The sequence below is a fragment of the Ruditapes philippinarum genome, unplaced genomic scaffold (genome assembly GCF_026571515.1).
Source record: "Ruditapes philippinarum isolate M1 unplaced genomic scaffold, ASM2657151v2 ctg4220_1_1_1_1, whole genome shotgun sequence".
Classification (NCBI taxonomy): domain Eukaryota; kingdom Metazoa; phylum Mollusca; class Bivalvia; order Venerida; family Veneridae; genus Ruditapes; species Ruditapes philippinarum.
This window is the reverse complement of record NW_026864623.1, coordinates 2227-13689: the sequence shown is the minus strand read 5'-3', so window position 1 is coordinate 13689 and position 11463 is coordinate 2227. Positions and strand designations below refer to the sequence as shown.

The window sequence follows — 11463 nt, the reverse complement described above, 5'->3', positions numbered from 1 at the left end:
AAATTAATAAGGGTTACAAACTCTTATTTAGAATAATTTGGTATTCTTCAGGCTGATATGTTATAACACCCCGTGGTCGAGGGGTTTACACGCTAGCTTTGGAAGCGAGAGGTCTGGAGTTCACACCCCAGTTCAGGCAATACATGTTGGTTTTTTGTTGTTTTTTTATTTTATTTAATTGTTTAAGCCAAATAAACGTTGAATTGAATATCTGTGTTGCAATTAGTCTTATAACCAATTTACTATAGCTATAACGCTGGAAACAGCATTGGTGACTATTCAAACAAATTGTTTTATAATCTCACAACCTTCACCTTTCTGACGTTCCGAGACCCAAACAAATTCAGCGCCTTCTGTGCTTTGATTATAGACAGTTTAAATCTTTAAGCGATTATTTACATGTATGAGTATCAGCGTGGATTATACATTTGAAAGGGGAGTAATTCTATTTTAAGACCTTAGGTTTAACATTTGAACCGTCGTTTGGTGATAAATCCTTTAACAAGGACACATAGTTGACGTCATTTGTGTTCCACTTTAGCGCTAAGATCGCCTCTACCTAAAACTTAAGACATTATATGGAACGATTTACAGGGACAAGGAAATGATGTTATGTCTGCTGAGTAAGTATTCAATTTATTTTGTACATAAAAAATGCCAGAAAGTAATGCACACTGTCTCAGACACATAAAAATGAGTGATACATTTTTTACGAAATTATGGTGGCTGATCTGTGCCATGTGTGTTTTCGCCCTGCAACCCCGCCAAGCGAAAATTTGAGAATTGAATAGTTAAAATTGCGAAGGCGCGGAGCGAAAACACGCTATTAAGAGTGGGCGCCGGGCGAAGTTTAAATTGGGGGGGGGGGGCGAAAACACGCTAATTAGCGGGGTCGCGGGACGAAGTTTAATTAATAAAACTTCGCCCCGCGCCCCCGCTAATGAGCGTGTTTTCGTTTTCCGACCCCGACAAGCGAAAGGTCGAGAATTAACAAGTTAAAATGGCGAGGGCGCGGGGCGAAGTTTAATAAATAAAACGTCATCGAGATAAAAGAAATCAAACGGCGGGGAGCGGAGCGTTAAACACGCTTATCAGAGGGAGCGAAAACACGAATGGCACAAATCAGCCACCATATGAAATAACTTTAGGTGTTTTTTTCTCGGTTGTGATGTTCTTCACTCGGTAGTATAATATTATAATGCATAATTATAATGTATTTACTCGGTAGTCATGCCATATTTACTCAGTAGTCATGCATATTAATCTTTTTGGTCACCATTTTTTTTGCGTTGCCTGCTGCATGACACGGAACAAAGAAAGGTAGATTAGATCGTACAGCAACATCCGTACATGAAATGAGATAGCTATGGTGGATGATTTACGCCATGTCATATTTTCGCATTTTGAGGCAAAGAAGTGAAAATACGACATGGCGTAAATCAGCCACCATAGGTGGCGCATAGGTTTAGTCTGACCGATAAATGAATTTCATCAACTTAAAGCCTTGTCAAAAATAAGCAGATAAAATGATGTTTTTTTTTAATTACTTTAAAACACATTGATGCTTGCATTAATAGTGATCTTCCCTCTTATTTCAGGTGTAGCTTTAGTTCTTCAACTCTCCATTAACGGAACAGCGGGTAAATTATTTAAGGATGATATATTTCATATGGTATTCGTTATCTAAAAATTCAAAACAATGTCGTAGCTAGACAATGAATTAGAAATTTTGTAACATAGCTTTAGCTAATATATGTAACATATGATATTGAAGGGAAATAAAAGTTAGGTTATATCTGTCATCCTGATTAAACATCTGTACTTGAAGTTTCTATTTAGATATCTCGGATATTTATATTTAAGTATGAACCATGCTTCCTCATAACAGTTAACACTGCTTTTAAGTTGTCATTAATTTTCTAACTTATTCCCCATAAGAATTAAACGTGATAAGACACCATATAAACAACTCCGAACTTTTCTCGTATTCTAAGTAGATTATGCTCAGTGTTCATGATATAATATGATTATTGATGTTTATAGTATATTCAGTTGATTTGAATATTATTATTCTTAGACATGTACTTTGGCATATTAATGAATACGTCATGGTAAGGTAAAATTCCCGGAACAAAACAGTTAAATTCAAAAATATATTTTACACGGAACAACGAACAACTCTCTGACATCTAATTCGATAATTTTAAAAAAACGTTTGGATATACTAAATTAAGCATAACATATGTCACATGACATATTACATTCCAAACAAGTTCATAATACATTTTCATATTTGTACTCGGAAGACGTATGTAGATCTAACCATTAAATGCTATATCAATTAACAGCATACACGTTGTACTAAATTAAAACTTGACGGCGCCCGCCCGATGTGCAAAATTATCAGCTGCTGCCGTTCGATTGTCACTGCCGCCGGACAAACAACGGTCGATATTGAAACAGTCGCCGATCGGAAGTTATTTGTCACTGAGGCATGATTACTGTCTTTAAGCATGCACTGAGCTGTATTCTGCAGGCTGACTTTGGCCGAGTAACTTTTTCAAGATACTTCTTGTTCATAAAGCTTACTCTGTAAATAACATTGGACTCTTTTTCATTTACGAATGTTTTGTTCCAACTTTTTATAAGACTTATATTATCGATTGCAGCTCTTCAATGTTACAACTGTTCTAACATAGCTGATCCTGGCGATTGTTTGACGATAACAGACTGTCGGGCAGGGCAGGTAAATGTTCTCACAAATGTACAATGTTAGAATGGTCAGGTAAATTTGTGACAGAGCAATATCTTAAGCCGACAGGAAAAGATATCCGGGTGCAACTGTAATTGAGAATACAGATCAGATAGACATCTCTTATATGGAAAGCTATTTCTCCGACCGAAGGCGGCCTAAAATCAGTTTCACTTCCTGTAAAATTTACAGGAAAGGACTGAATATAAGAAGAATTATCATTGGTCAACATAAATCTCGGAATCTCATTGGTCATTATTAAATAAAATGTAAAATTGGTTCTTGCCATTCTACAATAGAATTTTAAGGATAGTTCTAAAATAAAATCTAAAGGATAGTTCTTGCCATATGTTCATGTTATATGTATCGAAAACTTAGCTATAACATCTGCAAGATAACCAGCGTTACTTAGGCCAAGTATCAATTTTAAAAATATTTCTAGTTTTCAATTAATTTAACCATGTGGATTTTATATAAGATCATTTCGACTGCTAGTATATATGAATTGAAAACACTCCCTTATTAAACCGGAAGCTATTTTATATTAATCCACTGTTACAATATATGAAACCATACCGTCAGTGTATGAAACCAAATAAGCTTTATATAAGGTAATGTGAAATAAATATATGAGCCGCGTCATGACAAAACCAACATAGTACGTTTGCGACCAGCATGAATCCAGACAAGCCTGCGCATCCGCGCAATCTGATCAGGATCTATGCTGTTCGCTACCGGTTCTCTACTTGTTATAGGGTTTGCAAGCGAACAGCATGGATCCTGATGGTCGCAAACGCACTACTGTATGTTGGTTTTGTCGTGACACGGCTCATGTATTGATACATTGGTTCAATACATTTATTACGTGCTTCCATGCTTGTCAGAAAAGTTTCCTTTTTTTTAAAAAATTTTCATTCACAGTCGTGTTACATGCACAAAGTGTCGTCTGGACAATTCGTAACTTTAGGATGTACAGATAACCAAGTAAGATTTTCACTTACTAAATACATATTGTGTTCAATTATATTTGTATTTAGATCTTGGGGGCGGGGGTTGAGTTATAACATCTCGCGGTACATGTTTATTAAATCAAACTACATTAAGTGAGTTCAAAAAAGTTAGAATAATTCTTCAGTTATAAATTCAAGACATGTAAATATTTGATGAAAGACCAGATAGAAAATAATTATCGCGGCGGTCATTTTTCAATGACATGGACTACATTGTATAGTGTATGACGACAATGTTCCTCAATGACATAAGGCTTTATTCTAAATATATGTGCCTTTATCCATAAAAAACCGCCCGGTTAGCTCAATAGGTAAAGCGTTGGACTGTGAATCGGGCGACCCGGGTTCGATCCCTGGACGGCGCAGTTCACTTTCGTTGTGATTGATCATGAAATTCTTTCTACGGTCATTCGCACAGTACCTCTGCTCTGGTATGTACAGAAGTTTCAGAACTTTGCCACAGTGAAGGCAACTAGTACTGGTAAACTGCTTGACAGCTTGCTCAGGAACGATGCGGTGGTTGAACTGTGCTTTGTTAAATTCAATGTGTTTACAGCCGTGATTCTGAGTGAAAACTACCAACACCGCCACCATAATTGTCTGTACGAATAGTTTGGAATATTGTTGTCATGATAACGGTGTCTTAACAAAGTGTGATTATTACTGATAACTTATTTTCAAAATTAGGTTAACTTCGTTACTGATAGAATATGTTTAAAAATAGAACGGCTGACCTACAATTATAACAGTCTACTATCATGTCAGCACGTTTTAGATTTAAAGAAATATAACGCCACTTCATTATCAGTAGATTTTGTTTAAAATATTTGTCGACCTGCAGATTTAGTTCTATTAAGTTAAGTCCGAGCGTCCTTTTTACTAAGACAAATGAGCCGCGCCATGACAAAACCAACATAGTGCGTTTGCGACCAGCATGGATCCAGACCAGCCTGCGCATCCGCGCAATCTGGTCAGGATCCATGCTGTTCGCTATCAGTTTCTCTACTTGTAATAGAGTTTGTAAACGAACAGCATGGATCCTGATTAGACTGCGCGGATGCGCAGGCTGGTCTGGATCCATGCTGGTCGCAAACGCACTGTGTTGGTTTTGTCATGATCATGACGCGGCTCAAATATATCTTTACATTAACTGTATGTTTACGAGTAGCAATGTGGTGTGACACCAGGTTTAGTTGGTAGAGGTGTTGACAAACGACAACAACCCCAATGTCACGAGTGTTGCAGCACGGATAAATGCAATAAGAACCTGTGTTCTCATCTGACACGTAATTACTTTTCCCCCTAAACATGTTTGAAAATTCGTTTTCTTTTTGTAAATGAGCAACATATATTGTACAAAAAACAATAGGATTAATATAAGTGGTTATAATACTGTAAATATTATTATATTTTTACACTTGTCAGGTTCATGTTTTTGGGACATTAAAATTGGTTAATCGTAGTGCACATGTGTGCTAATTTGTCAAATATATCAGAGAAATAATGTTGTTGTATTGTTCTGGATGGTATTAGATACATAAATTATCATCACTGTGTTAATAATTCCTAACAAGTTTAATCTCGTGCTTAATCACATTCAATTTTAAAACACATCATTTTATTGATTTCTATATTTCAGTGACAAATTCAACTTCTACTGGCATGACTGCATCAACGACACCTCTACCAACCGTGCCAAGTAAGACATTTCTCTCAATAACCTCATATCTATAAGTCTACTGATAAATATTTGTTGATTTCTGAAACGCGGTAATTTGACTATCAAACCTGAAAACGTGCAATAATGATTTATTTCAGTTTATATTGTACAGTGTGAGCTTTTGTTATGTCATAAGTTTTGTTCTCCGCCGTGTCATGTCCGTTGTGTGCTGAGCGTCGTAATTAACAATTTCTTTTTAAACAAAATTTTCTTAACAGTATTGGTACCAAACTTTAAAGATATGGTTTTGGGATGGCCTTCAAAAAAAGTTATATTATTAGCTTGTGGACATCTACGAAAACATTATGTCTTTGGGTCAAAACTGGCTTTGCCATGTGTCACTAGAACAGTGGCCTGAGAGCTTAGATATTTAGTGTTTATCATTAACACGTGGGTAAAAGTTGTATAAATCACGGTCCTAAGGTAAAACTTGACCCCTGCCCTAGGGATCAAATCCTTTATAGCTTTCTTTAAGAGTATCGTGCCATTTTTTATTTATAAATGACTTATTGCGAGGTCATTGTAATAAGCGAAGCTGGTCTTTGTTTGCAATAATATTCATTTCATTTACGACCTTGTTTTAAAACTTAAGAAAATTCCGGACAATATCAGTCATTCTCAACTGTGTGTTTTTCCGAAAATATTAACTCGCCTATTCCGGTGGTTGGTTGTAGAAATTTTAGCATATCACCAAAGCGTGGAAATCTTTGTTACCAAAAAGGGAAATTTATTTTGTGTACGGAATAAAGAACCATTTTAATTAATACTTCTTGTGACATTCATAAGAATGATTATACGACTATATGGAAATCCGTTAAGGAGCTTGGTCTACCATCTAAAAAGGATAATTCATCTTCTAAGATTAATATTGGATTAAAAATATGTGATGAAATTTGTTTTGATAAACGAAAGGTTGCTGAAGAATTTAACAATTTTTACTGTAATGTTGCATCAAATCTTACTGCAAAACTACCTCCAGCATAAACATTTTTGGTAAACAGTTTGTATCTTCTTTTTATTTATTAAAAAGAATTACACATAATATTTTTTCCTTTTCATTGATGTCTGAAAAACGTGTAATAAAGTATCTGAATAAACTAGGTTCAAACAAATCCAATGGTCTGGGCGGTATTTCTTCTCTTTTTGTTAGAGATAGCGCATCTATTATTGCCTTTCCTCTTTAACACACATTATAAATTAGTCATTGATACAAGGCACAGTACGAGATGATTTGAAGGCAGCAAGAGTTGTTGATAAAACTGAAGTTGGCAACTTAGGCCTGTATCCATATTAAGCATTGCTTCAAAAAATTTTGAAAGGGTTGTTTATGATCAGATTTCTTCATATCTTAAAGAAACGGACATATTATATAAATTTCAATCAGGATTTAGAGGTGGTTTTTCCACAGACACTTGTCTTACGCATCTATCTGATTTCATTAGGCGTCATGTGGATACAGGTAATCTTGTAGGCATGATTTTAATGGATCTTCAAAAAGCATTTGATACAGTGGACCACTCAATCCTTTTAATGAAATTAGAAGCTATTGGTCTTAGTACTGATCAGAGCTGCATCAGTACTAAGGGTGTAGTACTTAAGTACCAGTACCAGTACTTGGCAAATTATGCAGTACCATTACCAGTACCAGTACTAGATTTTAGCTCGGTACTGCAGTACCAGTACTTTTTTTGGTGAAGTAATTAAGTATCAGTACCATTACTTTTATATATTCATCAAAGTTTGAATAAATACAGTGTCAAACAAATAATTGCAAATATTATTCAGCAAAGAAATAAAATCATAATTTACTTTAAAGTTAACATAACATATTTACAACTTACAAACAATATTACCAACATATATTCATGTCATATCTAATTGTTCAGTAACCAGTCAACTGTATAAATACAATGCAAACATCTTTCATGATTTAAAACACAACAGTCTTTTGTTGTCTTTCACACCTTCACACCTCTATTCAATTTATACCAAAGTAAACAACTTTTTATGGTGCTAACAATATCACTTGAAATAGGATTATTTTGAATAGAAGCAATAAATTAGTGATTATTTTGCTCTTTTACTGGTAAATACAAAGTAACAAAAGATTTTAATAAGGATATTTTAGGTGAAAGAGTTATTGAGTCTGTTTATCTCAATTTAATTTTTAATTAAAGTCTTTGGTGTTTTTTATGATGAATACCATGTTAACATTTGAAGGAATATTGCAGAAAATTATCTATAGATTTGATAACTTACTTTTTCACATAAATAAAAAATAGTTAATGTAATTTACAGCTTTATTTTATGAGAAAAATTGATGCTATTTTTAATTTTTATCAAAACCAAAAGTACTGGGTAATGCAGTAGCAGTACCACTTTTTAAGACAGTAATGCAGTACCAGTACCAGTAGTAGCAAAATTTTGTAAGAGTAATTCAGTATCAGTACCAGTACTTGCAAAATCGCTGCAGTACGTACTGCAGTACCAGTACCAGTAATGCAGCTCTGGTACTGATGTTTTACAATGGTTTAGGTCATATTTGTCTGATAGGCAACAACTTTATGTATCTGGTACTTTTTCCTCACGTGAAGGGGTTACTTGCAGTGTTTCCCAAGGGTCTATTTTGGGACAATTATTATTTTCAATTTATGTAAATGATATGCAGGTTGTTGTTAAAAATAAACTTCTTTATGCAGATGATTCTGCTATTCTTGTTGCATGTAAAAATAGGTCATCTATTGGAAAAAAAACTGACAGATGAACTACATTCTGTCAGTCAATGGTTAATTGACAATAAATTTTCCCTTCACTTAGGCAAAACAATGACAATATTATTTGGTTATAAACATAGGTTAAAAACAGATTCATCTCTTCATGTCAGTTGTAAAGGGACTGATATACAGTCAACTTCTAATGTCAAATATCTAAGTGCAACACTTAATCAGTCTCTCTCCGGTGAAGCAATGGCAAGTTCTATTATTAAAAATGCCAATGCATGGTTAAAGTTTCTGTATAGAAAACGTGATTATCTCACATTTCACATTAAAAAACTTCTGGTTATGACCCTCATCCAATGTCATTTTGATTATGCATGTTGTTTCTGGTTTCCAGGGGTTACTAAATACTGGAAGGATGAACTCCAAATATTGGTTTTAGGTCACATATTGATAATGAACACTTAAAAATTTTAAAATTGGCTGCCTGTCCAGAAAAAAGTCGATCAAATTATCCTCTGTAATGTTTTTTTTAAAATTAAACATGGACTTGCCCCTGAATATATGTGAAAAAAACTTTTTTCCATTAGATTCTGTTCATACTTACAGGACCAGGTCAAGTGAAAATGGGTGTTATATGCTACCTAAGGTCAAAGGTTTCGGATCAAAGTCTTTCCCTTACAATGGATGTGTATTGTGGAATAAACTACCCTCTTCTGTTAGGATGGAATCAAAATTGTACAATTTTAAATTATCTGTTAAAAAACATTTACTTAATGGGTATTTTTCTCTTTTAATGGTGTCTATCCTCTAGTCTTAGTCTTAAGGACCACAATGGAAATAAGTGATTAAGTTCTCTTTCTAGTGTTATCCTTGGTATGATGTTTTTGATATGGTTCATTTCTTATGCATTGATATTTGTTCTTATTGTTTTATCATGTATTGGATATGTTTTACCATGTTATTGCTGAATACTAAAATAAATTTAGCTATCTATAAAGTATTTTTATGTATAATTGTATCTCTTTACCACAGATATGTATCACCGCAGAATATCTCAATGGAAAAGTGCCGCGCCCATATACAAATGGCTGGGGTTCTTGCACTACTTATTTTGCTCCATTGAGTGTTTGTTAATTCATAACTACATACCTTTCCACTTTTGTTCAACGTGGAAATCGTTGTAAATCTATACATTGGAATAATTTATTTTTCGTTTCGTTTAGGAATTGACTGATAAATCAGTTATAGGGCATCCCGGCTCAAAAGATAGGCAGATTGTTCTGATTGTGATTAGCAATTCCGCATCGGAAATTATGAAAATATAATTATCATACCACAAAATAGAAATGTTCCAAGAAGGACTCGAATTAACATCCAGCCACATTGATATTGTCAAAAGGCTGTATCCACTGCGTGATAAACAAATATAACAGTTTGAAGTTCTATATACAATGTACTCGTATAAGAGAAGAAAAAGTAAAAGGCGGGTATATCATTGTGCTGTGTTCAACCACCAGACAATGTATGCAAAATGGGCAGATCAATGTTTTCAGAAACGACTGCAATAATTTTTATCACATATATGATTATTTTGATATTTTTCAATTACATTCAAACACATTTCAGTATTTTGTGTGTCGGTAAGCCACTATGCCCCTAAAGGTCTTCGTAATTTCATTGTTGTAGGAAGCTGTTTCCTGTGTCAAGGACCACCTCAGATATGTGAAAAGGTGAATTTTCCAGAAGACTGTCCACTTGAGAAACAGTATTGTATAAATACAGTCACAAACTTCCAGAATGCATCAAGACTCGTTGAAATGAAGTATGTACACATTGTATATATATCTTTTATGAATGATAGTGTGTCGTGACAAAGTTCTATTTAATCATTAAACAAGAATGACAATATACATGTTTATAATTCATATACGCTTGTGTTTTTTTTTATTGTTTTAATGACTATACTATAATAGACTTTCAGCTTCAAGAATTAATGATTTCAACTTCAAGAATTCAAGTTTTGAACTTTACCTTTTCAACTTCAGGAATTTAAAATTTCATCTTCACGAAGTTGAAATCGTGACTTCACGAAGTTGAAATAATGAAGTCACGAAGTTGAACGAATCTTTAACTACATGTATATACAAAAAAAGGAAAAACCAATGACACCTGGATCAAGTCAGTCAATTTTAACCCTACGGCTATAATTTGAAATAACTTGGTTGAGAGTAATCAGACAGTATTGCGTACCAATTTTTTATACTCTATACATTTAAGGAATACCAATGAACCAAAATATTGCAGTGATTTCTTAGGCGTATGTGTCTTTTATCAAATTCGCATTCGGGCACATGTTGCAACGTCCTTACACTGCACTTATTAATTCATGTTAAGTTTTACGCAAGTAAGGCAAACATTATATATCATTTATAGATGTGGAACGAGAAATGATTGTCAAAAAGGATGGTTCGAGAAATACTCATCGGACGACAAGTGTACGACTTTCGACCAGGCTTTTATCTATACGAGACAGTTTTACTGTGAATTTTGTTGCGCTTCTGATAATTGTAACCAATTTGTCAATCCACCAAATAAATGGCATCCATAAAACGTGGTTAATTAAGTTAGCCAACGAAATAATGTGTATTGTTTGATTTTATTTGATTAGTAATATGATTATATTGTTTGGCAACTTTTACCTGAGACATTTTAATATTTAATGGTCTTTTGTCCGAAGTAAGTCATACGGATTTAAAGTATGGCATAAAGGTATACACGGTTTATGCATAAATTAAAGTTACCGACCAATCTAGCCCAAATGATAAAGAGTTAAGACTTTTAGTTCCAAATTGAAGGTTCGAATCTTAATGAAACATTGTGTTCTTTTATTATATTTTGCAAAACTTGCCTACTAAGTTTGTGTGCATGCCAATCACCCATTGTCCGACTATTCAAATTGAAATTATGAAAATTTAGAAATATATCTATATATCAAAGCTATGATCTTTAAAAGAAAAGACGCCAGCAATTAAAGAAATTATTCATTCACTTTTGCTGCATATAAATAAAAAGAGAAGGTTAAAGCAATTTGAAACAAATTAGTTTGTTGAGGATTCAAGCTTGCAACTTCGCGATTGCTTTGCTACCATATGTATCACAGGGACGTATGTATCAGTTAAAGATTTCATACATTTCCTATCATAAAAATCTGAGTGTAAATCATTATAGATTACAGAAACTAACGAAACAGCTTCCGAAATT

At 33.9% G+C, this 11463-nt stretch overlaps 1 protein-coding gene across 1 annotated transcript; it reads left to right on the top strand.

Annotated features, from left to right (window-relative positions):
* The first annotated feature begins 481 nt into the window (after window positions 1-481).
* LOC132726295 (uncharacterized) lies at window positions 482-10842 on the top strand. Its single transcript, XM_060711602.1, has 8 exons — window positions 482-623; window positions 1599-1640; window positions 2670-2746; window positions 3674-3736; window positions 4931-5048; window positions 5402-5461; window positions 9889-10024; window positions 10636-10842. Exons 1-8 carry the CDS (start codon window positions 605-607, stop codon window positions 10808-10810), a joined length of 690 nt encoding a protein of 229 aa, XP_060567585.1. The 5' UTR covers window positions 482-604; the 3' UTR covers window positions 10811-10842.
* The last annotated feature ends 621 nt before the right edge of the window (window positions 10843-11463 follow it).